The 24,308-nt window shown below is 50.4% G+C and overlaps 1 protein-coding gene across 2 annotated transcripts in view; it reads left to right on the forward strand.

Moving 5' to 3' along the window:
• The window catches only part of TXNDC16 (thioredoxin domain containing 16), a 42,519-nt gene that overhangs the window by 4,858 nt on the left and 13,353 nt on the right, over positions 1-24,308 (forward strand). For both annotated transcript variants that reach the window (XM_076345755.1, XM_076345756.1), the window contains exons 3-16: positions 974-1,177; positions 2,141-2,223; positions 3,352-3,425; positions 4,251-4,325; positions 4,662-4,783; positions 5,303-5,393; positions 7,140-7,296; positions 8,673-8,839; positions 9,940-10,000; positions 11,366-11,507; positions 12,315-12,461; positions 12,943-13,002; positions 19,776-19,944; positions 20,447-20,583. In XM_076345755.1, the coding sequence (XP_076201870.1) occupies positions 1,009-1,177; positions 2,141-2,223; positions 3,352-3,425; positions 4,251-4,325; positions 4,662-4,783; positions 5,303-5,393; positions 7,140-7,296; positions 8,673-8,839; positions 9,940-10,000; positions 11,366-11,507; positions 12,315-12,461; positions 12,943-13,002; positions 19,776-19,944; positions 20,447-20,583 (1,654 nt within the window). In that variant the 5' untranslated portion in view covers positions 974-1,008. The remainder of the gene's footprint in view (positions 1-973; positions 1,178-2,140; positions 2,224-3,351; positions 3,426-4,250; positions 4,326-4,661; positions 4,784-5,302; positions 5,394-7,139; positions 7,297-8,672; positions 8,840-9,939; positions 10,001-11,365; positions 11,508-12,314; positions 12,462-12,942; positions 13,003-19,775; positions 19,945-20,446; positions 20,584-24,308) is intronic.

A 24,308-nucleotide genomic window follows, 5' to 3' on the forward strand; every position in this document is an offset into this window, starting at 1 on the left:
TGCCCTTGCACACTCAGCGGCAAAGGCCGATACCTGGAGAGCAGGCTGCGAAGGAACGTATTAAACGGGGGAATGAAGTCAGATGAAGGTGTTTTCTCATCCTGTAGTGGTTGTCCACGTGAAGCTCTCCTGAGCCCCTTAATCTGAGCAGGAAGAGTTAAACAGCTGTGGCAGGGCAGCCTGGGCAGGGCTGCTGGTGAACCCTGGCAGCAGACTCGCACGCTTGGTCTTTGCCCCGTTCTCTGAAGCGTGTCACAAATTTCCTCGGCTCCTCTCCTTACCAGCTCCACGTGGAGACCCGGCGTGGAAGAGAGACTGCCGGGACTGCCCTGCAGCCTGGCGCGGGTCATGGTTTTGCTCCCGAACCACCAATGTCAGAATAACGTGAGGCTGGACCGAGTAAGGCGTGACAGGCCCGAGGGGTTTGCACGAACCCCTCTCCCATTTGGTGTAGCTGAAACCTCGAACGGCAGAGAGATGGGGCAGGCACTGGAGGAGGGCTCTTGAACCTCCCCACGTCATTTGGCACGGTCTGAAGTGGGCAATATGGCCCGTCCCTTTGTGAACACCTCTTGCAGTGGCACATACGAGGCTAGTGGCATCCTCGAAGCTTTTTAACAAGAACTGAGACAGTTTGGGTGGGTTTTTTTGTATGATAAGGCCACTGTTTTCTGCTTGCGTGTGTAATTTCTGTTTGACTCAAAAGAAAAAAAAATAGGGAAGAAAACCAGCCCTAAACTGAAAGCACGGAGGGTCCATGCACTTGCAGATACCGCTCAAGGAAAGGGAATAGCCTTTGCTATCATCTTTACAGCTGTATGAATCACCTGCTATTCTAGTGGCTAATTCATGACGCCCTCAGGATGTTTGTGTCACATCTGGAAATTACGGTCATGCTGCACCTACCTAAACAGAAGACACTCATGTATGTGTTTGTGTATATATGTATTTATTTTTGGTTTTTTTTTCCCAGCTGTGACTCTCCCGTGCCTGTAGCTGATAACAGCCATGTCAGCCCAAAAGGACAGATGGGTTTTTTCCTTCTCTTTCCTGCTCTTCTGTGCTTCCTCCATCCCGACGCGGGGAAGTGCGAGGCTGCTGCAGGAGCTGAGCCCCCAGGAGTATTTCAGTAGCTTGCAAGCCGGCAGAGCGTCCCTGGCTTATTTCAGCCATAATGGTATGTATTTAACAGTGTGCATTTACATCAGCCTGGGTTTTCAGCGAAAGCTTGTGTGAGGGTGTGGGTGAAAGTGGAACAATGAAGAGGCCATTCTTGAGATTTTTAAACCCAAAGGGATTTTGAAGAGCTGGTCGAGCTCAGCTGGCAAATCTGTGTTTGCACAGCTCCAAGTGCTCCTGACAGGCAGAGACCTCGTGGGGTGGGATCTTTCCCGGCTGTGTCCCCAGGCACACTCCTTCAAACCTCTTCATTAATTTTCTGGATTATTTTCTGGACGTACCATGGAAGAGAAACCCAGCCTCCGAAGGAGCTGTCCCCTCAAAGGGGCTGGGCTTCTCTTCCGTGGTACCTCCCAGGGAAAGGGGGATCCCTTGCATACGGGGGAGCTAAGGGCTGTCAAGAATTACAGGGAGATCCTTGGCCTCGCCTTTCTTGTTCTGCTCCTTCATGACCCCCAGGTACGGTTTCCCAGGGGCATCGGCGTGGGCTGAGACACCAACGCAGCTCCCACGTCGGCACTGAGAGGCTGGGTGTGTTAGAAGGGAAGGTGGGGAGTCTGTGGGCATTTGTGTTGTTGCCCATAGTTAGGTTTTTTTCGGTAAATACCTTACTCTTTGAGTAAGAGCAAGACCATACAGTGCCAAGCACTGTCTCAGTGTGTGGCAGGAGGATGCTCTTGACTCTGAGGACCTGCAGCTCAGCCCAGCAGCACCCGTCTGACAAAACCAGTCCCAGTCCCTCTGCCTTCCCCAGCCAGCTCCCAGCACCTCCGCCGGCAGCACGCCACGGCTCCCTCTTTGCCCTGCTCAGGTCTGGTCGGATGTCCCAGGGGTGTTTGCATGGGGACCTTAGCGTGCTGTTACCGTGCCAGGGCACAGATGGTGCTTGCCCTGAAGGTACTCTCGTCTGCCTCATCCCTAAGGGGAAGGGATGGAAACCAGGGGGTTTTTTGTTTTCCAGTTTCTCCTGGTGCCCAGCCCTTCTTGGAGCAGATTGAGAACTCGGCCGAGGCCCTCCAGGACTATGGCATTTCGGTGGTGAAGGTAAATGGGGACGAGGAGCGGGACAGGCTATTTCTGCAGATTATTCCTGCAGGGTTTCCTGCGGGGTGGACAGAGCTTCTCTCGACCCACCTTGGGGACCGACAGCAGTGGGACCCCGCAAGAAAGCAGGCGTTGGCAGACCAGGGCATCCCATTTTATCCCTTGCCCTGGCCTTACATCTGCTGCTTGTGGGTCGTGTCACGGCTTCTGCCTGCGGGACGCGGGCAGGTTCCTGTGTCCCAGAGGGGCTCGATGTTGTGCCTGTGTCTCCAAACACAGAGAGCGAAGCAGAGGACTGACAGTGCTGAGGGTCAGGCAGGGGCAGCCCTGAGCTGCTCCTGGCCTCCCAGTTCAGTCTCAGTAGATAAACCTGTACACTTTGATTTGCAGTCGTGGGTTGAGGGAGCATTCAGCTACTCACATTTTCCCCGCAGATTGGTCTTTTTCACGGGCAACCCCACGTACCAGGCTCAGCTGGCTGATCTAATCTGGCCCCCCAGCAGCTGCGTGGGGTGCGTGGAGTTGCCTGGTCATTGCTGTGCACCCACGGGCATGGCACCAGGAAGAGTACGATCCCCAGCGTGCTGCACAGGAGGGCATCAGCCCTCGTCTCACTCAGAAGGTGGGACTTGCCCGACTCCCTCCACGGCTCCCCCCTGCCAGCTCAAACTGCGAAGAATGATGGATGGGGCCGGTTCACTTCTTTTCAATTCAGTGCAATAAATGTTTCATATAAAGGGGTTTTTAGCTGAAACTTTGTGCAGATTTAGGTGAGGGGATTACAAATTCAGGCAAGTGTAATTAGATTATAAGAAGTGCTTCTATATATGTGCGTATGTATTTAATTTCCTCCAGAGTTTAATATTCAAGCATCGATCTGTCACTTTGAATACGCTGGGCAAATCATAAGATCTCTTGATCCCGTCTGACCCAGTTCAAGACAGGCTGAGCTGGGGAACTGAAGTACAAACTCCAGTTCCCAGCTCTGGACTCCATTTTATTGTATTTTCTCTCCCAGCAGGTTTGGAAAGGCTGTATTTACACCCTTGAATGGAAGAAAGCTGTAGTGCTGTATGTTTGTAGTCATTTGTGGAGCTGAATGTCTAATTCCATGCCTTCAATGTCTAGGTTAATTGTCCCAAAGAGGACGTCTCAAGATACTGTGGAAAACAAAATGCATTAAGGAGAGCCTACCTGTTCAGGTAAGGGGGATTTTCTGGGCACCGCACTGTGATTGCTTTCCAGTGCAAATGTTTGGAGGAAACGCTGTCAGCGATCGGAGAGATGTCTGCATGGGAAGAGAGGAGCCATGAGGACAGCAGTGACATACGGAGTTTAGTGAAAAGTGCCCCCAGAAGGTCCAACACACGTACAGTAGGTGCTTTGACCTCAGTGTGAAACTCCCCGTCCTGCCCCATGTTCCTCTGAGCAGCAGAGGGCTGTGCTGCTACACGAAACCATGAGAGAAATCCTCCATCAGTGCTCTTCTGTCCTTGTGGCCTCCCACTACCAGGTCCCCCAGAGTCACACTCAGTCCACTAGGTTTTGGATCTCCTCCTAGAACGAAACGCCCTTTGGTGCTCTTCCTGCTGGTGTGGTTAGCTCATCTGCCCTGGATGCGAAGGTTTAGCTCTTGGTCTTTCCACGGGTTGTCATCTGGAAGCTTCTCCATGTATCAGCTCAGTTCTCACTGACTGTTGTACATGACCCACAGAAACGTTTCCTCTGGTGGGGAGGGTCCACAGGGTGATGCTTGGTATATAAAGACCTCCTGTCAGTCTGCGCTAGGCTTCTCATCGACAGTCCCCAGAAGCTGAATGAAATGGCAGTGACAGAGGTGACTTCACTAAAACAGCATTGCCTGGACACCTGGTCCTATGAAATCCCCAAATTCAATCCTGACATCTTCTTTCCAGCCCTACCTGCCAGCAGATAATCTGGAAGTATTCAGCAGAGTGAAAATTAATTTAGTACGCGTAGCTAACCTTTCATAGTTTCTTTGGTGATACTCTTTCTTCCCTCCCCAGAGGTAACATGCTGATCAGAGAGTTCCCCACCGATGCCTTGTTTGACGTGAACTCCATTGTTGCTAACGTTTTGTTGTAAGTATAGACCAGATTCATCTCTGTGAAGTCATTTACTTTCCATTTTCACTTGTTGATGTAAAGTTTTGCATAAATACAAACCCCACGTATTCCAGAGGCTGATCTCAGCCAAGCAGAAGGCTGCTTCTCTCTTTGGTATGGTTTGACGCTGTTAAATCTCTGTCCTTGAGGTGACTCACCAACACACAGCTGGGCAGTTGTATTTGGCTGTGAATCTTCAATCTACCAGCAAGAAGCTGGAATTTTACCTTGTTTTTCCCATCACAGTTATGTGGCTGTACATTTACTCTTGAAAGAAAGCAGTTGCTAATGCGCCTTTTTCTGACTCCTCAGTGCCCTGCTCTTTAATGAAGTTAAGTACGTTGAAACACTGGCAGATCTTCAGAACATTGAGAATGCGTTGAAAGGGAGGTCGAACATGGTCTTTGCCTATGTACCAGCCACTGGGACAGCAGGTATTAACACTCAGCTTTTCATCTTTGCTCTCCTCCCAGAGCCTGTTTTACTGAGGTGCGAGGGAGCTGGGTTTCTGACCCAAAATCCTGCAAATGGAGGATCAAGGAAACCCGAAAGGGCCACCTAGACACAAGTTCTCCACCTCTGTCTGTCTCGCTGTGTTTCCAAAGGGATCAGTTGCACCAGAAAAGTTTTGCTGGGAGCACACAGGCTTTCAGAGACGGACTTGAGAGGGAAAGCAAGCCGGCGGTTGCTGTCTTAATAAATAAATAAACCGATTGGCAGATCTCTGGTTATGCAGCAGAATGGGTTCGCTTACACCACCTGTGTGTTCACCGGGGATCAGCAGCCGGGTTCAGCTCCAGTTACTCAGTTGCCTTCATAGTGTGTCTTCAGACAGCTGTGACTTTTTACTGAGAGTTTCTGAAAGCCTGAGCCTTGATGTTTACAACTGGGGAAGGTGAAGAGAGAGATCTGGAGGGAGCTGAGATGAGTTGGTCTTGCCTTTCTCTTTCCAGAGCACAGAGCTGTGATGGAGGCAGCTTTTGCCTATGGGACTGTCCACCAGTTTGTTCTGACAACTGAGGCAACGCTGTTGAAAGACACTGGGTATGTCCAAACACACACACACCAGGCAGAGCTGCTCCCTTGCACTTTTTGCTCTACTACTGGTTTCTCAGATTCCCGGGTCAAATCTGGGATGGTATTAGGATGTTATGCCAGAGGTGGACAGTCAGATCTGTTTTGCTTTTCCAAAACCAGCTGCTGCTTGCGTGGTGCTCTTTCTCTCGAGGAAGAGAAGAGCCCGCTGTCTCCTTTCCATAGCTGACTGATCAAACCTCAGCCATGGGTTTTCAGGGGGGCTGATATAGCTGACGTTACAGTCTTAAAACACTCAGCCTTGTGCTTTGCTGAGCAAGCCTGGCCAGCTGAGAAGGGCAAGAACTGCTGTAGTGGGTCGGAGCAAAGCCCACCCAGCTCCATATCTTATCTCTGCAGTGGCCGTAGGTGCTTACCAAGGGGTATGAGGGAATGGATGTGTGTTGCCTGCAGCCTCCCATCTTCTGGCAGTCAGAGGTTTCAGGACATTCAGAGGTGGGAGCTGAACCTGTATCATGGTGTTAACAGCCACCAGAATTTTTTAAACACATTTTTACTTTTCATCTCCGCAACTTCTGGCAGCAGCGAGTTCTGCAGTTGAGCTGCATGAGACACTGCTCCCTGGAGCGTTGCGTTTGGGACTTCCCACCCGATGGCTTCACTGGAGCTGGCCAGCTCAGGCCATCCCCTTCCCACGCGGGAGGAGCTGCATTAGAAGGGCAGATCCTTCAACGCGACTTGCTGCTGATGTGACCGACTGCAGTCAGGAGACTGAGAGGGAGGAAGGTGGGAATATCACACAGCATGTTGCGTCTCCAGCAAAGCGTTTATACAACCATTTGCCTGCTTCCACAGCTGACACCAGGGCAAGCACCAAAGCGGTCCTTCCCCGAGGTGCCATCCCGTCCTTGCAGGATCATGATCAGGGAGAGCATTTTGTGGCTGCCACTAGATGGCACGGTCGTCATTTGGACAGGAATTAGCTTCATTCTGCTTAAAGCAGAGAGGACACCGGCAGGCCATCCCCTTAGCTGATGAAATGGTGGTAGCTTCGCCAACATGAATAGCTTTCAGCCAACCAGGGTGGCAGGCTTTGAGGTCTTAACGCTACACCCTGCTCTTCCGTAGAGATATTTTAAGACCCTTTACAAAGAACGTGATCCCTATTTTAGAGGTGGGGAATGGGTACGTAAGAGAAGAAATGTGACCTCCCAAAGCTGACCTACAGGCTAACACCAGTGATGGAATCAGAGCAGGAACCACTAGCCAGGGAACCACCCAGGGGACTCCATCTCATTGCTTCCTTTGGTGCAGCCAAAACCAGTGCTGTTCAAAAGGTGGAATATTCCTTATACAGTCTGTAGGATGTCATCAGCGAGGTAAAAGACATGAGCAAAGCTGTACTTCAGCTGTCCTCCTTCGGCCAGGGTCTCTGCTGCAGTGGCATGGCTGGTCCCACTGAGAAAAGCTTAATTTGTGTCCTTCTTGAGCCAAATATTCTGGGATTGAGGTCATTTACACCCGGCGAGCCAGGGTTTTTGTTAGATGTTCAGCACAATTCTGAAAAGTGCCTGGACACAGTTGTACCTATCAGTAGTAGGGCTCTTGAAGAGGTCCCACAAGCCTGCCAAACCCTGAACTTGAGGATCATCTGCCCTGTAAAACATGTCAGCAAACGTGGTCATTCTGTCAGGGCGTTTTAAAACCCGGCGGTGGATGCCTAGCTCAGCACGGTTTTTGTTTTCTCTCTCACAGCGATGATGAGTCTGATGTGTCGTCTGCTCGGCTGTTGTTCTGTCACTGCCAGCAGGCCACGGACCTGGCGGAGCCCTGCAGGAGGACAGCCATGGGGCAGACTCTGACGATGCTCAACATCCACAGGCACCTCAAACTCATGGGGGCTCCTCTGGTGGTATGACTGGGGAAGAGGAGCCACTTGGGCTGTGCAGCGTGAGGGCAGCTGCGGTGGATGGGAGGATGAGAGAGGTGTGAGCGGAGGGCAAGGCTGAGCACGAGAATCTGCCCCTTCCCCATGAAGTTAATGACAAAGCTCCCAGGTTGGGTCCAAGCAAGGAACAGGCATGGGGCTGGATGGGAGCGATGCTCCATTGCACTGCTCAGCTTGCTTAGACCTTTCCAGGGAGCCCTGGCACCAACGTATGCTCTTCTAGTTGTCCGTAAGCACCATGAGTGGGAACGGGGTGGAGGTGCCCCTTGGACCTTGCTGGGACATCTAGAATAGAACAGAACAGAACAGAATAGTTCCGTTGCAAGGGACCTACAACGATCACCTAGCCCAACTGCCTGACCACTTTAGGGCTGGCCAAAAGTTAAAGCGAATTATTAAGGGCCTTGTCCAAATGCCTCTTAAACAGTGACAGGCTTGGGGCATCGACCACCTCTCCAGGAAGCCTGTTCCAGTGTTTGACCACCCTCTCGGTAAAGAAATGCTTCGTCATGTCCTGTCTAAATGTCCCTTGGTGCAGCTTTGAACCATTCCCACGCGTCCTATCCCTGGATCCCAGGGAGAAGAGAGCAGCACCTCCCTCTCCACATCCCCTCCTCAGGAAGCTGTAGAGAGCAACGAGGTCGCCCCTCAGCCTCCTTTTCTCCAAACTAGACAAACCCAAAGTCCTTAGCCTCTCCTCTAGGCTCCCCACAGGAGGCTCAGCACCCTGGGGAGTTTGATATCGGTCATTCATGCCTTGGTGAGCACAAGGGGCAGGAGGCTCCCTCCTATCTCCTCTTCCCACCGGGCGGTGAACTTCAGCAGGCCTCCAGTTCCCACTGGTGACATCTCTGCCCAGCCGAAAGGACAGGTAGATGAGCTGGGAAGTGCCTCCTTCAGCCAGCCTCCTGGGTTAGGCGCGTGGAGGGAAGGCACTTCGTTAAGCAGCTCCGTGCTGTCATGAAGCAGCATGTCCAAAGCAGGAAGGGAGAGGACGCCAGCTCTTGCATGTTGCGGCCGGGGTTTTCAAACTGCTGTGGAGAATGGATGCCAGGTAAATATAAATTAATGGAGATTTGGCATCTAAGTCACAAAGAACATGCATGATAAAGCCCAGGTTTTTAACAGGGAGGGTCATGACAGGTCGGAACAGTTTAACCGGGGTTGTGTGGGTTCTGCTTCAATGGATGTTTTAGAATTGGGTTTGGAGGCTTTTTCTTGAGGATATCCTTATTTCTGTGGCTGGGGATCACATGGTGGCTTGGGCTGTGCAGGAGAAGGGCTGAGGTACCTTCGACAGTGTGGGGATGTGCTGCAGTATAACTGCATCTCTTCTCCAGACAGAGGTTGCTGAGGACCCAGAGAAGGTTTCCACCGTTCACTTACAGCTTGGGCTACCACTTGTGTTCATCCTCAGCCAGAAAGAGACCTACGAGGCTGACAGGAGGACAGCAGAGTTTGTGGCCTGGCAGCTCTTGGGGAAAGCAGGAGTCGCCCTTTTGTCCAGGTATTTGCTCTCAGGTGTTTTGGGGTTCTCCTTGCTTTTTGTGGTGTTTCTGAGCTCGGTTACCCCATCGCCAGGACGATAGTCAGTGGGCTTATTCAGATTTGTATGAGAGGCAGTAAAACTAGGTTATATCCTGCGAGAGGATGTCACATTTAAGGACTTGTCCAGAATCAAATTAGGTTCGTTTCAGACTGGCTGAAAGTGTAGAAATGTTTGAGTCTCTTGCTGACTTAGAAGTGGAAAAACAGTCAGACTAAGAGATTTTGGAAAGGAAACTTAGCACAGATGGAAGGCTTGTATTTTGCCCTCGAATTAAGGGCAGAAGGAGATCCAGTAAAGGAGGTGGACTGGGGGTGCTGGGTGCTGGGACGTGGCAGGGGTCTCCACTCAGTAAGTGGTGCCTCCTCAGTCAACGAGGGCTCTGTGAGTTGGACCAGCATGCTTGTTCCCCAGGAGGACAAGAGACACGCTTGTGGCTGGCCACAGGGCAGCTGTGCTGTGGAGATCTGTTGGCTTCCTCTGCAGCTGACCACTGGTTGCTTATCTCTGCTCCATGGGCTCAGGAGTAGCCTGCACACACCAGACTGGCTTGTATTTGCAAATGCTTCCATGATTGTGTTGCCAAAGGAGGTGTGCAGCCCCTGTAGGCGTGGTTCCACGGCCGTGAAAATGGGAGGAGATGGAGGAAGGGTTGGTGAGGGCTGTCTTCTTCCAGCTTTCTGCCACCGTGGCACCTCCCTGTACGGAGGCACTTCTTGGCTGTATTTACTCATGAGCTGAAGTCCACCAGCTCCATCAGCTGCACTGAGATGTGGCTACCAGTGTGTGGGCAAAGACCCGAATCACAGAAAGGTAATCCAAGCCCCTTGCGAAATAGGCATGTTACGCAGCACACGTGGTGTCAGTCCCACCAGAAGGTCACTTGGAGCCTATTTCTCCACCACTGATTCTGGGTTCCTGCAAGTTCTCTGGGGCACTGGATCACGACTCCGTGAGGACATGGTGCTGCTGAGAGAGGTGGGCTTGCCAGCCAGGCGGGCCGAATGGAGGGGGTGACCTTGCACATCACACCACCTAATGTTCACTTTGTGTTTTGGAAGGGACCTCGTAGATTTGAACATTCTGCTCCGGTCAAACGTCGCTCTCAAGACACCAGATGAGGTTAGATGCTGGATTTCTTTATCGTACAACTCTTATTTCCCTATGTGGGCATGGTGCTCTTGAGAGGTGTCGGGGTGTTGCTCACCTCCGTTGTTATTTGACAGTCTTCCCAGAAGCTCGAGGGGAAGTGTCTTTCCCTAGATGCACGCATGTGTTTGGTACTGCCTGAGTTTGGTACTGCAGAGCAACTGTGCCTGCTTACAGGAGACAAAAGAAAGTGTTTATTTTGGGTTCAAAACGTAGGCTGACATCTCCATTACACCTTCAGGCAACGCAAGGTTGTGAACTACCTAAGGTAGTAGTCCAAGTGCAAATTCCCCAGAGATTTGGACTTCTAAAGGCCCTTGGCCCTTCAGGAAAGGCATTCAAAAGATGGGAGAGGAAATGAGTGTGAAACTAAGAGCAAACACCCAAAGGTCTGTGCTGAACTGATGTAACCGAACGCCTCTGGCAGTGATCTGGGAAAAGGGCAGGGTGTAAGTTAAATGAGGTTGATCCAGATGAGCTAAACTCTGGAGGGGCCTGACCCAGCTTGTGAGGCGAGATGGAATTCAGCGCCGACAAATGCCAGGGAGCACACGTTGCCCCAGATTACCTGAACTGTCACACTTGTGATTGCAAAGATACAGGATCAGACCTGAAACTGAGCATCCCCTGAGGGCTTCCCCTGCCCTGGTGAGAGATGTGCATGCTGTGTTTCTCCTCTTAGAGCCAATGGGAGGTGCCAGCAGTTTGTCATTTCTCTCGGTTCATTATAAAATTCATTTTCTCTGAAGTGCCTTTTGCTCAGACAGTGCCAGAACTGGTTTTAAGCCGACAAGGTCTCACTTCTGAACATTTCGTTCTTTCCTTTCCGGGGGTACGCTTGGGCCCATGTACGCTTGGGAGCACTCTTCTTTGTTGAGCTCCATGAGATAAAGGATGTTTTGTGCCGGTTTCCCAGGCTGTGATGGGCTGCTCTGACCCAGCCTCACCCCTCTAGAGCGGGGACAGCCAAGTGGACCCTGTACCTCCCTGCTCTCCTTCACTGTTTGGCCACGGGGCTTCTTCTCGCAGTGGTGGGTCTATGTTAAGGTGCTGGGAGGTGGAGCGGGTGTTCGCTTTCACCACAGGATCCCACATAGCCACAATTTCTTCCTGGCAAGGAAAAGTCAGTCTGGAGTGAGAAAAACTCGAGCGCAGGTGAAATTGGGTCAAAGAAACGCACCCCAGAAGCTCCCCTGTTTGGCAGCTTTAGGAATCTGTTGACATACCCCAAAAATAAGGAGTTGGGTGATGGTGCCCCCTCAGCCTTGAGTTTGGTTTGCAGACGGAATAGGCAGAGGGTGATGTTTTGCTTCCACTGATTTACTCTGTTTTCTTTAGGGAGTGCCAATCAAATACCTGGTCTTGGAAGACACTGATGAAGTTATAACCCTGGTGGAAGATAAGAACAAGATCGAACAAATCCAGGAGGATGAGGAGGAGGAGGAGGAAGATGAGGAGGAAAAAGAGAATAACAATCAAGGTGTGCAACTAAACACCGAAAAGCTGATTGTCATCAGGTAGAACAAGCAATCGGCATCTGCTAGGGACAGCAAGCGTATGTTAAGGCATTAGAGAACACTTTTGCAAATCCAAGGCAAACCATCACAGTCACATCACGGTTGTACAAAGTGGCTCTTTTATTCTCTGCAGATCACTGGAGTTTTGTGGCAGACAGGCGTAATTTTTTAGGGGAAACACCAGGGAAGAAAATCAGCAGCTGTTAGAGGAACAGTTGCAGAGGGAGAGGGGTGCTTCTGCTTGAAGGCATCCAGCTTCAGAGGCATGAGAGTTTAAAGTGCACCCAACGCCGTCTCCTCTTCAAGCTTCAGATGAAGCGCCTCAGAATTATCAGTCCCTTTGGAAAGGTTTGAGACATGTTTTTCTAAGAGCTGTTCCAGACTTGCCTTTCCCCAGGGAGAAAACACTGGCCCTTCCAATGCTTCCTTGAAAACGCATTTGTTTTCCATACAAAATTGGTCTTGTTTTCCAAAAAAAGTGGTGCAGGATCCTAGGGGAGCCAACATGCTTAAAGAATAGCGTTCAAATCAGAGGGCACAACTGGTGTGAGACGGCATAAGTGCATTTCAGTGAGTTTGTACGTGTGTCTCTGCCTGTGCCTCCACTCCCCCATACGAGGCGGTTACTTAGCCCCCTGCTGACAGTCACCACGTCTCTGCTGAGAGGTGCTGGCTTCCAAAAACGTGCTGATGGGGTGGCACAGGGGGCTGCAGTTCCCCCTGCCCTGCGTGCGTACCTGTGTTCATGCACGGCTGTGGGTCCCTTGCAGACATTCAGGATGATCAGGTGGTGGAAGCAGTTTCCAGGGACAAGAAGCGAGAGCTGCCCCTGGAGCAGATCCTTGTCCTGACAGAGGAGACCTTCCACTCTGCCCTCTTGGAGACTGCCCGGACGGTGGTGCTGTTTTATGCCAGCTGTGAGTATGAAATGTGGCTTGGCTGTCCCTTCTCGAAGCTTGCGCTGCTCACCGTGCTTTCCGTAATATGGTGATCCTGTAGACAAATTTAAACGATAAATAAGTGCTGCATCCTGCCCCATGGGCCTCCACCCACCATTAGCAATCAGATTAAATCAGTTCTTCTCATTGACTGATACTGTGTGAAGACAGTATCTCTCAGTATAGAAGGTATCGATGTTCATAGGCTTTTAACCTTCATTTTACAGGGACCAAATGTAGGACAAGAGGGGAAATTGTGGTAGCATGGGCTCATGGGATAGCCTAGACAACCTGGTTGCTGTCTGCTGCATGAAGTCCAATTTTCCTTATTTCTTTCAAGTCTTTCAGAGCTTGAAGCACTTAGGATGCAGAGAATCGTAACGTGACATTGTCAGAGAGCGAGGTGGGGCTGGTCTGTCACCTGTATGTCCCTCAGGTCTGTGTCTGTCCTGTGTTTCAGGGGAGGCAGTATCCCTGGCAGTGCTGCGGTCTTACACCGAGGTGGCCGATCACCTGAAAGGTAAGGTGCCAGAGGTCTGAGTGCTTTACAGCTGGCATGCACCTGCCCTGGCAGTAGGAACCAGAAGACTGGGAGGATATTGATGGTACCTCACTCCCTCACCCAGAATATACTCATTTTTTCCCCTCAAACTCTTTAAGGAAGGCATACCCACATCAGGTTGCTTCGGAAGAGTCCTTTGTTTCTTATTTAGGGATCTTTGCGGTCCATTTGTGCCTCTATAAAGTCATGGGACTGGGAATGCAGCCTTCTGCAGTCGCCTTATGTTGTTGGTGTAAATTGGTACACACCAGCTGCCCAAACTGCCTTGCAGCTGAGATGGCGATGTTGGTGGGCACAGTGACAGCGTGACGGGTGATGGCGATGGCGATGATGATGATGGCGATGTTGGTGGGCACAGTGACAGCGTGACGGGTGATGGCGATGGCGATGATGATGATGGCGATGTTGGTGGGCACAGTGACAGCGTGACGGGTGATGGCGATGGCGATGGTGATGATGGCGATGTTGGTGGGCACAGTGACAGCGTGACGGGTGATGGCGATGGCGATGGTGATGATGGCGATGTTGGTGGGCACAGTGACAGCGTGACGGGTGATGGCGATGGCGATGGTGATGATGGCGATGTTGGTGGGCACAGTGACAGCGTGACGGGTGATGGCAATGGCGATGATGATGATGGTGACGTTGGTGGGCACAGTGACAGCGTGATGGGTGATGGCGATGGCGATGATGATGATGGTGACGTTGGTGGGCACAGTGACAGCATGATGGGTGATGGCGATGGCGATGATGATGGTGACGTTGGTGGGCACAGTGACAGTGTGATGGGTGATGGCGATGGCGATGATGATGATGGTGACATTGGTGGGCACAGTGACAGCGTGATGGGTGATGGCGATGGCGATGATGATGATGGCGATGTTGGTGGGCACAGTGACAGCGTGATGGGTGATGGCGATGGCGATGATGATGATGGCGATGTTGGTGGGCACAGTGACAGCGTGACGGGTGATGGCGATGGCGATGATGATGATGGCGATGTTGGTGGGCACAGTGACTGCGTGATGAATGCCCAAGAGCATGGGGAGGGCCAGGGCAGAGCACCAGCGGCAGTGGGTGACACAAGGTCGGCTTTGGAGCGAGGAGGGGCAAACAGCAGGCACTGTAGCCTGCATCACAGAAACAGGGTCCTGTTTGTGCCCCTCAGTGCTAGGTCCTGCACAGGCCAAGGAGAAGCACTACATGCTGCAGAGCGCGTCAGTGTGCTGGGTGACACATCAGATCTCCTGTCCTTGGAAGTACTTGATCTGGAAAGGAGCAGTAATGGGCCCCAGCTTTGGTGGAAAGCGTGACAGACAGGTGTGGGCAGGCCCAGATCCACCGCGGCAGGACGGTGTCAGAGGAAGAATTTACAGTCATCGTGCCTCCCGGGCCTGGAGACTGGCTTAACTACATGGGAAGTCTCACAGGCGGCCACAGGACTCCATAAATAACACGTGACGGTGAAGAATCAGCAACACTTAAAGACAGCACACATCGGGTAGTCTGGTAGTAAAGGCAGGAGGGAGTGATCCTTCAAGAGGGTCTGAGCAGTTCCTGAGCAGTGTAAGCCCCAATTCAGCTTCATTCCGGTCTTCAGCCCCATCCCTCTCTACGGTTAGTGGGGAGAGGTGGGTTCTTCTGCACATCCATCATTCTTACATGGGCTGAATCTCTTCCAGAGATGCCTCTTTCTCCCCACTGGCTGCAGGGGACATTCAGGTGGCTTCATCCCCAACTCCTTGCAGCACAGTGGGGAAGTCGCATGGATCTGGGCGAGAGCTGTTCTGGCAGCCCTGGAGGTGGCTGGTGCCTTCTCTTGGTTTTTCTTCTTCATCAAGGCTCATTTCTCCTAGTGATGGCACTCCCCTGGGACTGGGCACCGTGTCCTGCAGAGTGCAAGCAGGATTCAGGCTGAGCTCTCGGCAGTGGGGACATGTATAGAATCTGCAGAGGACCCAGGCAGCTTTCTGGGAAGCGGATGCAGTGGGAGTTGCTCACAAGAAACCCTCCTGGGAACGTTGCAGACAGCGCTGTGGTTTGGATGAAAGCGGTTCTGCATTCATAGTTTGCATGAAGGGAAAGGCACCAGCAGCTTTGATCTGGACTGAAATCCCTGGAATAAACACGAAAGCTCAGGGAGGGTGGTTGTTGTTAGAGATGTTATGGTTGTTGATGGTTTGGGGTTTCTTTTAGACTCCCCAGCAGTCAGACCAGCTAGAGGAGCAACCTGGGAGAGTCAGTGGATGAAACCCTGCCTCTTCCTCAGCCAGTGGTCAAACCTTAGCTGATTCTGCGTGGCCAGGCTTTCACCATGTGTTTTTTGAATAATTTGATAACAATCTTGGTACATGGAAGCAGCCACAGGCAGATTCTCAACAGAGATTATGAACTGATTGGGGTCAGGGCCCTTCCTCTGTGATCAATGAGGTCCCACCAAAGACTCCCAGGCCAGATGTGACCTGTGGAATGACTCCAGTCTGCTTTCCCTGCTGTGGCCTCGGGGAGGATGGAGAACAGCTGCGTTAGTGGATCTGGAGATCCTTTGTCTCTGCTGCTGAGGGAGCCTCAGTCACAGGCAGGCTACCAGGGGAGCTGGAAGACCTAAAAGGATGGGGGTCCCTGGGCTCTCAGTTATGGCCAGGATGAGGGAAGATACAGCAGTGCAAGGGACAGAAGTCTGGATCAGGAAGAAGATCTTGAGCTATGCAGGACTGAGAATAAAACATGGGGTATGGCTTTGGGGCAATCTCTCAGCTCCCCCAGAAGCGCTGGTATTCCTGTCTGCTCTCTGGGGTGGAGCTTTCTTCCTAAGGGCTGAGAAGCCAAGACCAGCTGTCTGAGGCATGAATCACCCGCTCTAGAGGCACATTTTGAGTTGCAGAACCAGGTCCCACTTTTGATGCCAATTCTTTGTGCAAAATGGCACTGAGAGTAGGCCATACGAGATCAAGCGCAAGGGAGTGGAGGAGGCTGGAGACTGGAATGACCCTGTGAATCATCCAGGAACAGATGTGCAGCAGGTCATCACAAAATTAAGTTTATAGCCCCCCAAGTGTTTTCTCTTTGTTGAGAGATGCAATCTAGCAAGAGATAAAGAGAAGCATCTCTGCCTTGCTGAACTGACCACATTTTCTGCTCTTGCAGCAAGAGCGTGCCATTCTCATTGCCTCCGGGGCTAACTGCTGCCGCTCTTGTTTTCTTTTGCAAGATGGGAATTTATGGAAGCAGCAACCCTGGGACAGGAGAAGAGGATGTGAAGGTGAGACAGTGCTGAGCATTTCTTAGGTGTGTCATTGGCCTTTCTTTCGAAGAAGAGAGGAAACCAACATCTAAGAAGAGCAATATACTGTGATGAAAAACAGGTCTGCTTCCCTCTTCTGTGCTTGTGGAGTCTTCTTGACCAATGACTTCAAAGAGAGGGGTCTGAAGTTGTAGTTCAAAGGCATGAAAATCACCTGATTTAGTAACGTATATTCATTGAACCTAAACCTGAAGTAAGGATTTAAGAATCCATTGTGTGATGCTGTGCCGGTAGTCGTTTCCCATTCCGTGTTGGATTCCTCCTCTTGAAGTGCAGCATTTCATACCTAACTTACTTCTCTTTCATGTTGTAGCCTTTGGACCAGCTCTTCAAGTGAGCTGTTTCTAATGCCAGTCCTGCCCTCCAAAGAATTAGAATTTTAAGGGATTCTTGATTTTTCTTGTTTCCTATAGCATTGATGATTTGTCTTGTCCTGGTTTTATAAGACTCCTGGGACAGAGGTTCTCGCTGTTGCTCGTTTTAGTAGCACCTAAAATCACAGAACAGTAGGATCTTGTGTTCCTCTTTCACCTTTCTTCCCATTCAGCAGCTCAACAGTGACCACAGGGCTGAACAGTCTGTTGCGGAGTTACTCAACTCCTGAAACGGCTGCTTGTTCAGTAATTAATAATATGGTGCAGATTGGGATGGGAGAGTGGTCATCCTGTACAAGGTGTTCCTCAGGCCAGATGGGGCTCCTTTGGAGCACTTTTGGTACGTAATCCCCCAAGGTAGTATCCAAATACTAAACCTCATATTTGAGGGACCTTAGAGCAGCCTTGCAACTCAATTTTAACAAGACATCAAAGCCCTGTTTCCATGTCATTATTTTTCAGAGTTGGGCAAGAGACAAGGTTATGTGGTAACAGATGATGAGAACCAGCTATGCTGGATCAGAGGTGTGAAATAAATCCAGGGGCAGGCTTTTAATTTGAGGTGTCATTTCAGAGCCTGGAGAATGACACAAACCATTTCTGCTCTCGTGGAGTGTTTTGACAACTCCTGACTGTCTGAGTGGAATTGCAGACCCTTAGTTCCGTGCCGCCGCTTGCTTTCTCTGTACATGAGTTTGACACAAGGCAGAACAGCAGCAAACTCCTCATGTGAGCTGCAAAGCAGAACGTAAAATGAGGGTTGCAGAAAATGATCCAGTGGGATGCCAAGGACATAGGGGTAGGGGATAGGAACACATGCTGAGGTCACCTCTGCCTTCACCCTTGCCTGCGGAGATGCCTTGCCCATCCCTGGCAGGCGCGTTTCTAACCTGTGATTAAAACCCTTCCACAGCTTCTCTGCCAAAAAGGTTCAGCTGTGCTTGGTTCTCAGTAGCTTGTTTTAACATTTGGTCAAACCTCCCTACCTGGGAATGGGCTGTTGCTTGCCCTTGCCCAGCTGGCAACAGAGAGTGATCTCACTGTCGCCTCCAGAGCAGACTTTACATATTGTTAGATTTTATTGTTTCTTTCTTCCAGGCAATTCCCAATGAAAAGAAACACAGTTCTTTGGGTTTTTCCTCAGGAGGCATGTCTTCCAAACTTCTCCAAATTCTTTCTCGTCTGCTTAAGCCTTTCCAAAAACATGTTTCCGAGCCTGACTTGCTGGGCTCTGCAGAGGTCTCACCGGGGCAGAAGAGCATCATTTTCCTCCCATGTCTTGCAGACGCTGTTGAGAGTTCATCCCAGAATGAGCTTTGCCCTTTTCTGCGGCACTGATGGTACCTGTGCATCCTGCTTCTCATTACAGAATGCTGCTGTTGTTACACTTTGCCCTTCAAATTGATTTCTGCCCCTCTGGGCTTGGGTTCGTTTGCAGATTGGATGTGCGTGTTTTGTTTCATCAGCCAGGCCTTTAATGAAAATAGTGATCAGAATCAAACCCAGGACAGACAGAGAAGAAAGCTTGGCTGTTTTGATCTGCCGTACGCTTGAGAAATCCTCATCACCTGCCCTGACCCTGGTTTCTGAAGGACACTTTGCGATGGTCTGCCTCCATGTGTGTACTTGTCTCTAGGTTTCATCCCATCTTTCCCATGGAACTCTTGAATCCCGTTCAAACAAATTTAGGGAAGGCGTGAAGATTTCTGAGATACGGCATTCCTGCAGTGGGCATGGACGACGTATGGCCTGAGGACTCTACGCAGCCCTGCTGTCCTTGGTCAAGCCTGCAAGTAGGTAGGAGGCAGGTTAGGTGAGGCTGGCAAGCAAGGGGTGGTGGCTAGTGAAGCCGGTGATGGTTCACCTGCCAGCTGGTGAGCACAGGCTTAGCTGTGGACCAGCAGCAGCGTGTGCTGGTCACCACCCAACCTGCAGATGAAAGAAAGGCTGATAAGGACATGCTGGAGCTGCAGGCACTGTGTCTTGGGCTCGTGGAGAGCGTGCAGGGAACCAACCTTCATTTGTTTCACTGCTTATGAATCCCTTGAGTTTATCGCTTTGGTGAGACCCATAAAAATCTTTTTTAGTACCGGGAACCAAAGTTGGGCTGACTGCTCTGTAATTCCCAAGTGCTCTCCCTTTCCCCCTCCCTCACCTGTGAGACCCCAGGCTCCTTCTTAAGGTCCTAAATGTACCTGCTAGTGGCTTGGAAACGAGCAGCTTGCATAGGTAAGGTAGGGTGAATGCCATCAGACTGGCAGCCTCTATTGCATCTATCATGTTTATGTGACCTTTCACTGCTCCTTGTGTATTGGGCTCCATGCTTTAGGTAGAACAGGCACTTTTCAATACTGAGCACTTTCATAAATGAAAAAGCCTTGAATGTGTCAGTCTCCTCCGTGCCAAGCTTTATCTTCCCTCTTTCCTGTAAGTGAGGGCCTGCATTGTTTCTTTGTCTTGGCCTTATTCCTAAGGTATTTCCAGTACCTTCCCTTACTGCCTTTTATGCTCCTGGGCAGTTGCATCAGGGTTTTGTGGTGTTCCTTTGAGTAACCAGCCAGATGGGAACGTCTCTGGGAATTCTCTTCTGAGAAGTGCAACCTACCACTTCGCTGAGTTTATTCTCTCCGCGGCCTGTTGTTTGGATCAATCCACACCTCCCGGGGTATTTAATACATTTGCAGGCTGGAAATACTTACTATCATGCTCAAAAGTGTAAGGCATACCCGTGAATGATTGCAAGAGGGAGATAGCCTATACTCAAAGGGATTGCGTATTCGGGGCTGGATTTTGACATCCTGCCCACACAAAGCAGCATTTGACTCCAGGAATGGTCCAGCAGCTTCTCAGCGGTAGCCCACCTAGGCTCACTCTGAGCGCTGGGATCCAGCCCTGTAGGGTGCATGCCAAAGCAAATAGGAGTTCTGGCAGTGTTAATACAAAAACATGCGATAATATCCAAAGAAGCTCACAAAAAGCTCTCTTTTTCAACCGTTTCTCTTTTCTTTTTTTTTTTCCCCATATTATTTATACATATTTGTTTTCCGCTCTAGGAACTCAGGGGGTTTTGCTCTCTCGGGTAAACTGCTGGGACTGGCCTGGTGTTTGCGCAAAGGAGAATGTCACCCAGTTGCCTACCATTAAGATTTACGAGAAGGGAGAGCGGTCAGTGATGTACAATGGCATGTGGGGAACCGAAGAACTGACCAGCTTCATCATGCTGTAAGTATCTGTTAATGAGTCCCCACGCAGTAAGACTGGCACATCGGCCCATGTTCTGGATACTTCACAGCCTGTGTAATGGAAATCCTTTTTGGAAAAATAATGCCAGGTCTGACTGTAGACCTGGTTTGGAAATTAGCTTGATAACCTTCTGTGCTTTTCGATGTCAGGGAACATCTGTTCTTGGACAGCGCATCCATCTGTTGTCACTGTCCCTCTCTCTTGGCTGGAATTCCTTCTTTGTTGTTTTTAATGGGGATCCCAAGGATCTCAGAGCAACCAGTTTGGCTCAGGGCTCTTCCCTCTTCCCCATAACCAGCTCTAGTGCCTCTCTGTGACTAGGCCTTGTCCTTCCTTCCCAGGCGACTGATTTTTGTCTCTAATGAGGCATAACGGTTGTCATATTGGGTTGGGGCATTGTTGGACTGAGGTTGCCCTTTCGTCTCTTCACCCCAAAAGTGAAGAAGAAGGCAGCCCATGTTGTTCCTCTGCCTTTCCGTAGGAGCCGAGTTTCCTGCCCTCTGAAACTGGCCACGATTGATGAAGCAGAAGGATATTTAAGAGGAGAGTTTCCATCTGAGCTGTCATCCTATCACCACACTTCGCTTCTGGGAGTATTTAGCACAGCCACGAGTGAAGGTTAGTGTGGTATTTGTGGGTTAAGCACTCAGCTTCATTCCTGGTGGGAGAGGGATGATTCCAGGTGCTTGGAAGTTCCTCCGTGTTTCATTTTCTCTAAGCGTGTTTGCTCACATCACAGCCTGCCTGGCACCACCCTTTTTACTTTTGCAAGAAGAAGATAGCCGGTGATTCCAGCTGTGGGACCTAAGGTCCATATCCTGGCTCAGAGGACATTCGGCTGCCGGGCATGTTTACTACACCCGGCGTGGTAGCGTCTGAGGACCCCGACAGAGATTGAGACATGGCGCTCGGCGCAGTCCAAAACAACAGTGCCCTGGGTGACCTGTCTCTGCAGATGTCCAACCTGAACTTACCCAGCCACGGTTTGTGCCTGTCGTCCCTGTTGGTATCTCCTGCCCCTTACCGTGAGGAGTTTGGCTCTGTCCTCTTCAAAAGGACAGAGTCCCTTTGAGTCCCCTTCAAAGTAGTTGTAGGCTGCCATTAAACACCCTCTTAGTCTCTGACTGAACAAACCCAGATCCATCAGCCTCTTCTTGAAGTCCATGTACAACATGTCACAGCATACTCTTAAAGAAAGCCCTTTCCGCTATTGGATTGATAGTTATCTTGCTGACTCCTCCTCCTGCAAATGTGGTCGTCCCAGTCCTTGCAACCAACACACAGTCCAAAAGCTTTTTTTTTAAAAAAAGGCAAAGCAGCAATAAGGTAAAATTCAAATTTCTTACATCAAAAGGAAGGAAATGCGAACAACTCTGTGAAATCCACTTGTGGACTTTGAAATAGGTGGGCACAGCCCCCAGAGTGGTGGGCATCAGCTAGAAATGCTCAGCAAAGTTGCTGGAAGGAGTGTTCTGAACTTGTTGGAATTCGCCTCGCTTTGTAGTCTCGGTCGGTATGGTTCTGGCCAGTGGCTGAAACTTGGAGCAGCCATGCTCCCCCTCCCCTGCCTGCTGCGTAGGGTGCTGTTAGTCACTCAGATGCTGCTCCAGTATCGTTCGTTGCCACGGCTGTGGTCCAGGATCCATTGGGTCTCCACAGCCTTTCTGAAAGATGGGAAAATTGACCCGAGAGCTACGGTGATTTTTCATGTGACGGTCATACACGTTAACAAGGGAGAGGGAATGAAGTCAGTCTGGAAAGGGAACATCAGGTCATGCTTCAGTCAAATCCACACTGGAGAGCTAGGACCTCCCAACCCTCCGTTACCAGCTACCCCTGGGAATTACTGCGTAAAAAAAGGAGAATTTTTCTGATCTGTCTTAAGATCAAAATTTCAGACTGTTTTTCATTTTGAAGCTCCGTTGTGCCTGTAAACTTTGGCTAAATGCAAACCAAGCCACTTTCTCGCATGAGGAGGTCCAGAGGGAATCCGCTGTGCTCAGAGGTAGGAACAAAATAAAATGTCTGGAACCAACCAGAAAACACTTGGGCTGTGTTCACCGAGCCAGCTGACAGCTAATACGCCTGCCTTCTTCTGGAGGGTCTAAGTCTGTTAAATATAGCAGAAAATCTTATTGATCTCAAAAAACCTTTAGCCCATTTCTGCCTGGTTTTCATCAGCTGAGCTCCAAAATCTCCCCTCTATTCCACATAACTCTGCGGTAGTGGAGCCTGGACCAGCCCCGTGGCAGGACCTTGGACAACACGGGGTCGGTGAGAGGTGTTCGTGGAAGGAACCTGCCTGGATCCAGCTGGACGTGCGAGCTCAGACTCTTTCCTATATAGGAGAAGTTAATTTCCTTCTGTGCAAACAAGAGTCTTGGAGGTTTCCGGACAGCTCTGTGCGGAGCCCGCAAGATTGCCTCTTCCCTCGGGGCACACTCAATCTGCAGTCTGGAATGGCATCCGCAGTCTGGGGTAACTCAGCTGCAAGATGCCAAGGGAGATGAAATATGTGATGCTTTCACTGCCTGTAACCTGAGGGGTGTTCGAGCGTCATGCAGAACAACCTGAGGGAGCAGAAAACTGGAGCCAGCTGTTCTGGCACCAAACCCAGGCGAGAGTCAGGGAAACCACATTGCTGCTCTTATCAGCCTGCAGATTTGTCTGGAATATCTAGTGATTTTCTCACGGCAAGAATTCCTGCGCTAACCTGAATCAGCAACCCACTGTGCCATTGCCAATTCTAGTTAACTGAAATAGAGCAACGAGATGTCCAGTTAAATAAAGCCCTGGATTTCTTCCAACACTTAGCATCAGAACTGTGTTAAGAAGCCCTTCAGTGGGTCTGAGCTAGAAGAGACTTGTCAGAAAAATTGTAATCAAAATTTATTACAAAGAGGTGAATGATATTACTAGGGCAATGAGCAAGCATTTTCCTAGAAACTTGGAGAATTTATAGGCGAGAAATTTGTTTGCTATGCAGAAACTGGAAGCATACTTGGAAGTAAGAGTCTGTCCTAAACTGTGCAGCAAATGTTTTAAAAGATACCTGTGTTCTGCAAAGCTCTGGTCACATCGTAGGGCTTGCCAGCACCGGTGTAAACCAAGTGAAGAAGGCATGCAAAGGTGCTACAGGTGCTGCTGGAGAGCACGGTTTCACGAGATGCCTTCTGCTAGAGGGGTAAGGGGTTGTGCTCAGATCCTGCCTCCGAAAACTCTGCAGGAGCTGTAGACCCTTCCTCATCTGGCTGTTTTATTCCTCCTTCTTCCCAAATCCTGCAGTGAGGCTGCACTTGTGCAATTCACGGGAGCTGTCGTGGAAGGCAGCTGGGATTCCAGCTCGAGGCATGTGCCGCAGCGCATTATCAGGCCCTGCGAGGAATTAAAACCATGCTCTCAGGGGGGGACTAATTTTCTAGGAAATACTGAAATAGCTTCTTTGGAAGTGCTTCATGTCTGTAGCGCAGCTGTCTGAATTTGGGGGCTTCTTGCACAGAGCTAAGAGACTGCCACTGTGAGGTGTTGAGAAACGAAGGCTGGTGCGTGGCCCTGGGTCTGGCACAGTCCCCAAAATATGGACAAATTTGGAAGTGTGATAGGGAGGGAAGATCTCACCAGGAATGACCCTGATGAAAGGAGTAAGCCTGGACTCTGCTGAAGGTTGTCCTGCTTTAGGAGAGAATTCCTGCAGCCAGGGACGCTGCAGGGCAGCACTTCAACACGGGCTTACGTCTCCAGTGAGGCCTTAAAGTTAAATGCCTGTAGAAGTGCTCTCCTGAGGAAGTTTGGATGTGAGCCTGCTCTTTCCACGTCAGGCCGTGTCCTTTAGTGCCTTATGGCACAGGGCGGGCTGATGGTCTGCCCCGTGGCCTTTTCTCCAGTAGCTGGGACATGGACAATTTCACAAGGGGTTTGTTGGTGAAGTTCTCGGTGATCCGTATCAGCTGGTCCTATGGGTTGCTTTTCTTTTGACACTGATAAAATCAGGTGACCAAAGACCAAAGAGCTGGAAACCAACGTCAAACCCATCCAATGCTGGTTTCTCTATATCACAAGATGAACCAGCCAAGCTGTGTCACCAGCTTTGTTGTATATGTGTTGTTTCCTACAATGTCTGAACCCTCAACGAGCCACTCCTTTAAGAATCTAAGCTTCCATTTGGAAAGGAAAATAGCGTAACGTAAAGGTTGTGGTCCCTGTGGGTTCCAGGGAAACACAATGGAAAATATGGCTTTGAGTGTAGCTGGAAAACAGGAAGCAAAGAACCAAAAAGTGACCAGTTGTGAGCCAACCTCAGTCTACTGAGGTCTGAGTCACCGGTCCCAAGAGCTTGGGCTGGC

The sequence above is a fragment of the Aptenodytes patagonicus genome, chromosome 7, assembly GCF_965638725.1.
Source record: "Aptenodytes patagonicus chromosome 7, bAptPat1.pri.cur, whole genome shotgun sequence".
Taxonomy (NCBI): Eukaryota; Metazoa; Chordata; class Aves; order Sphenisciformes; family Spheniscidae; genus Aptenodytes; species Aptenodytes patagonicus.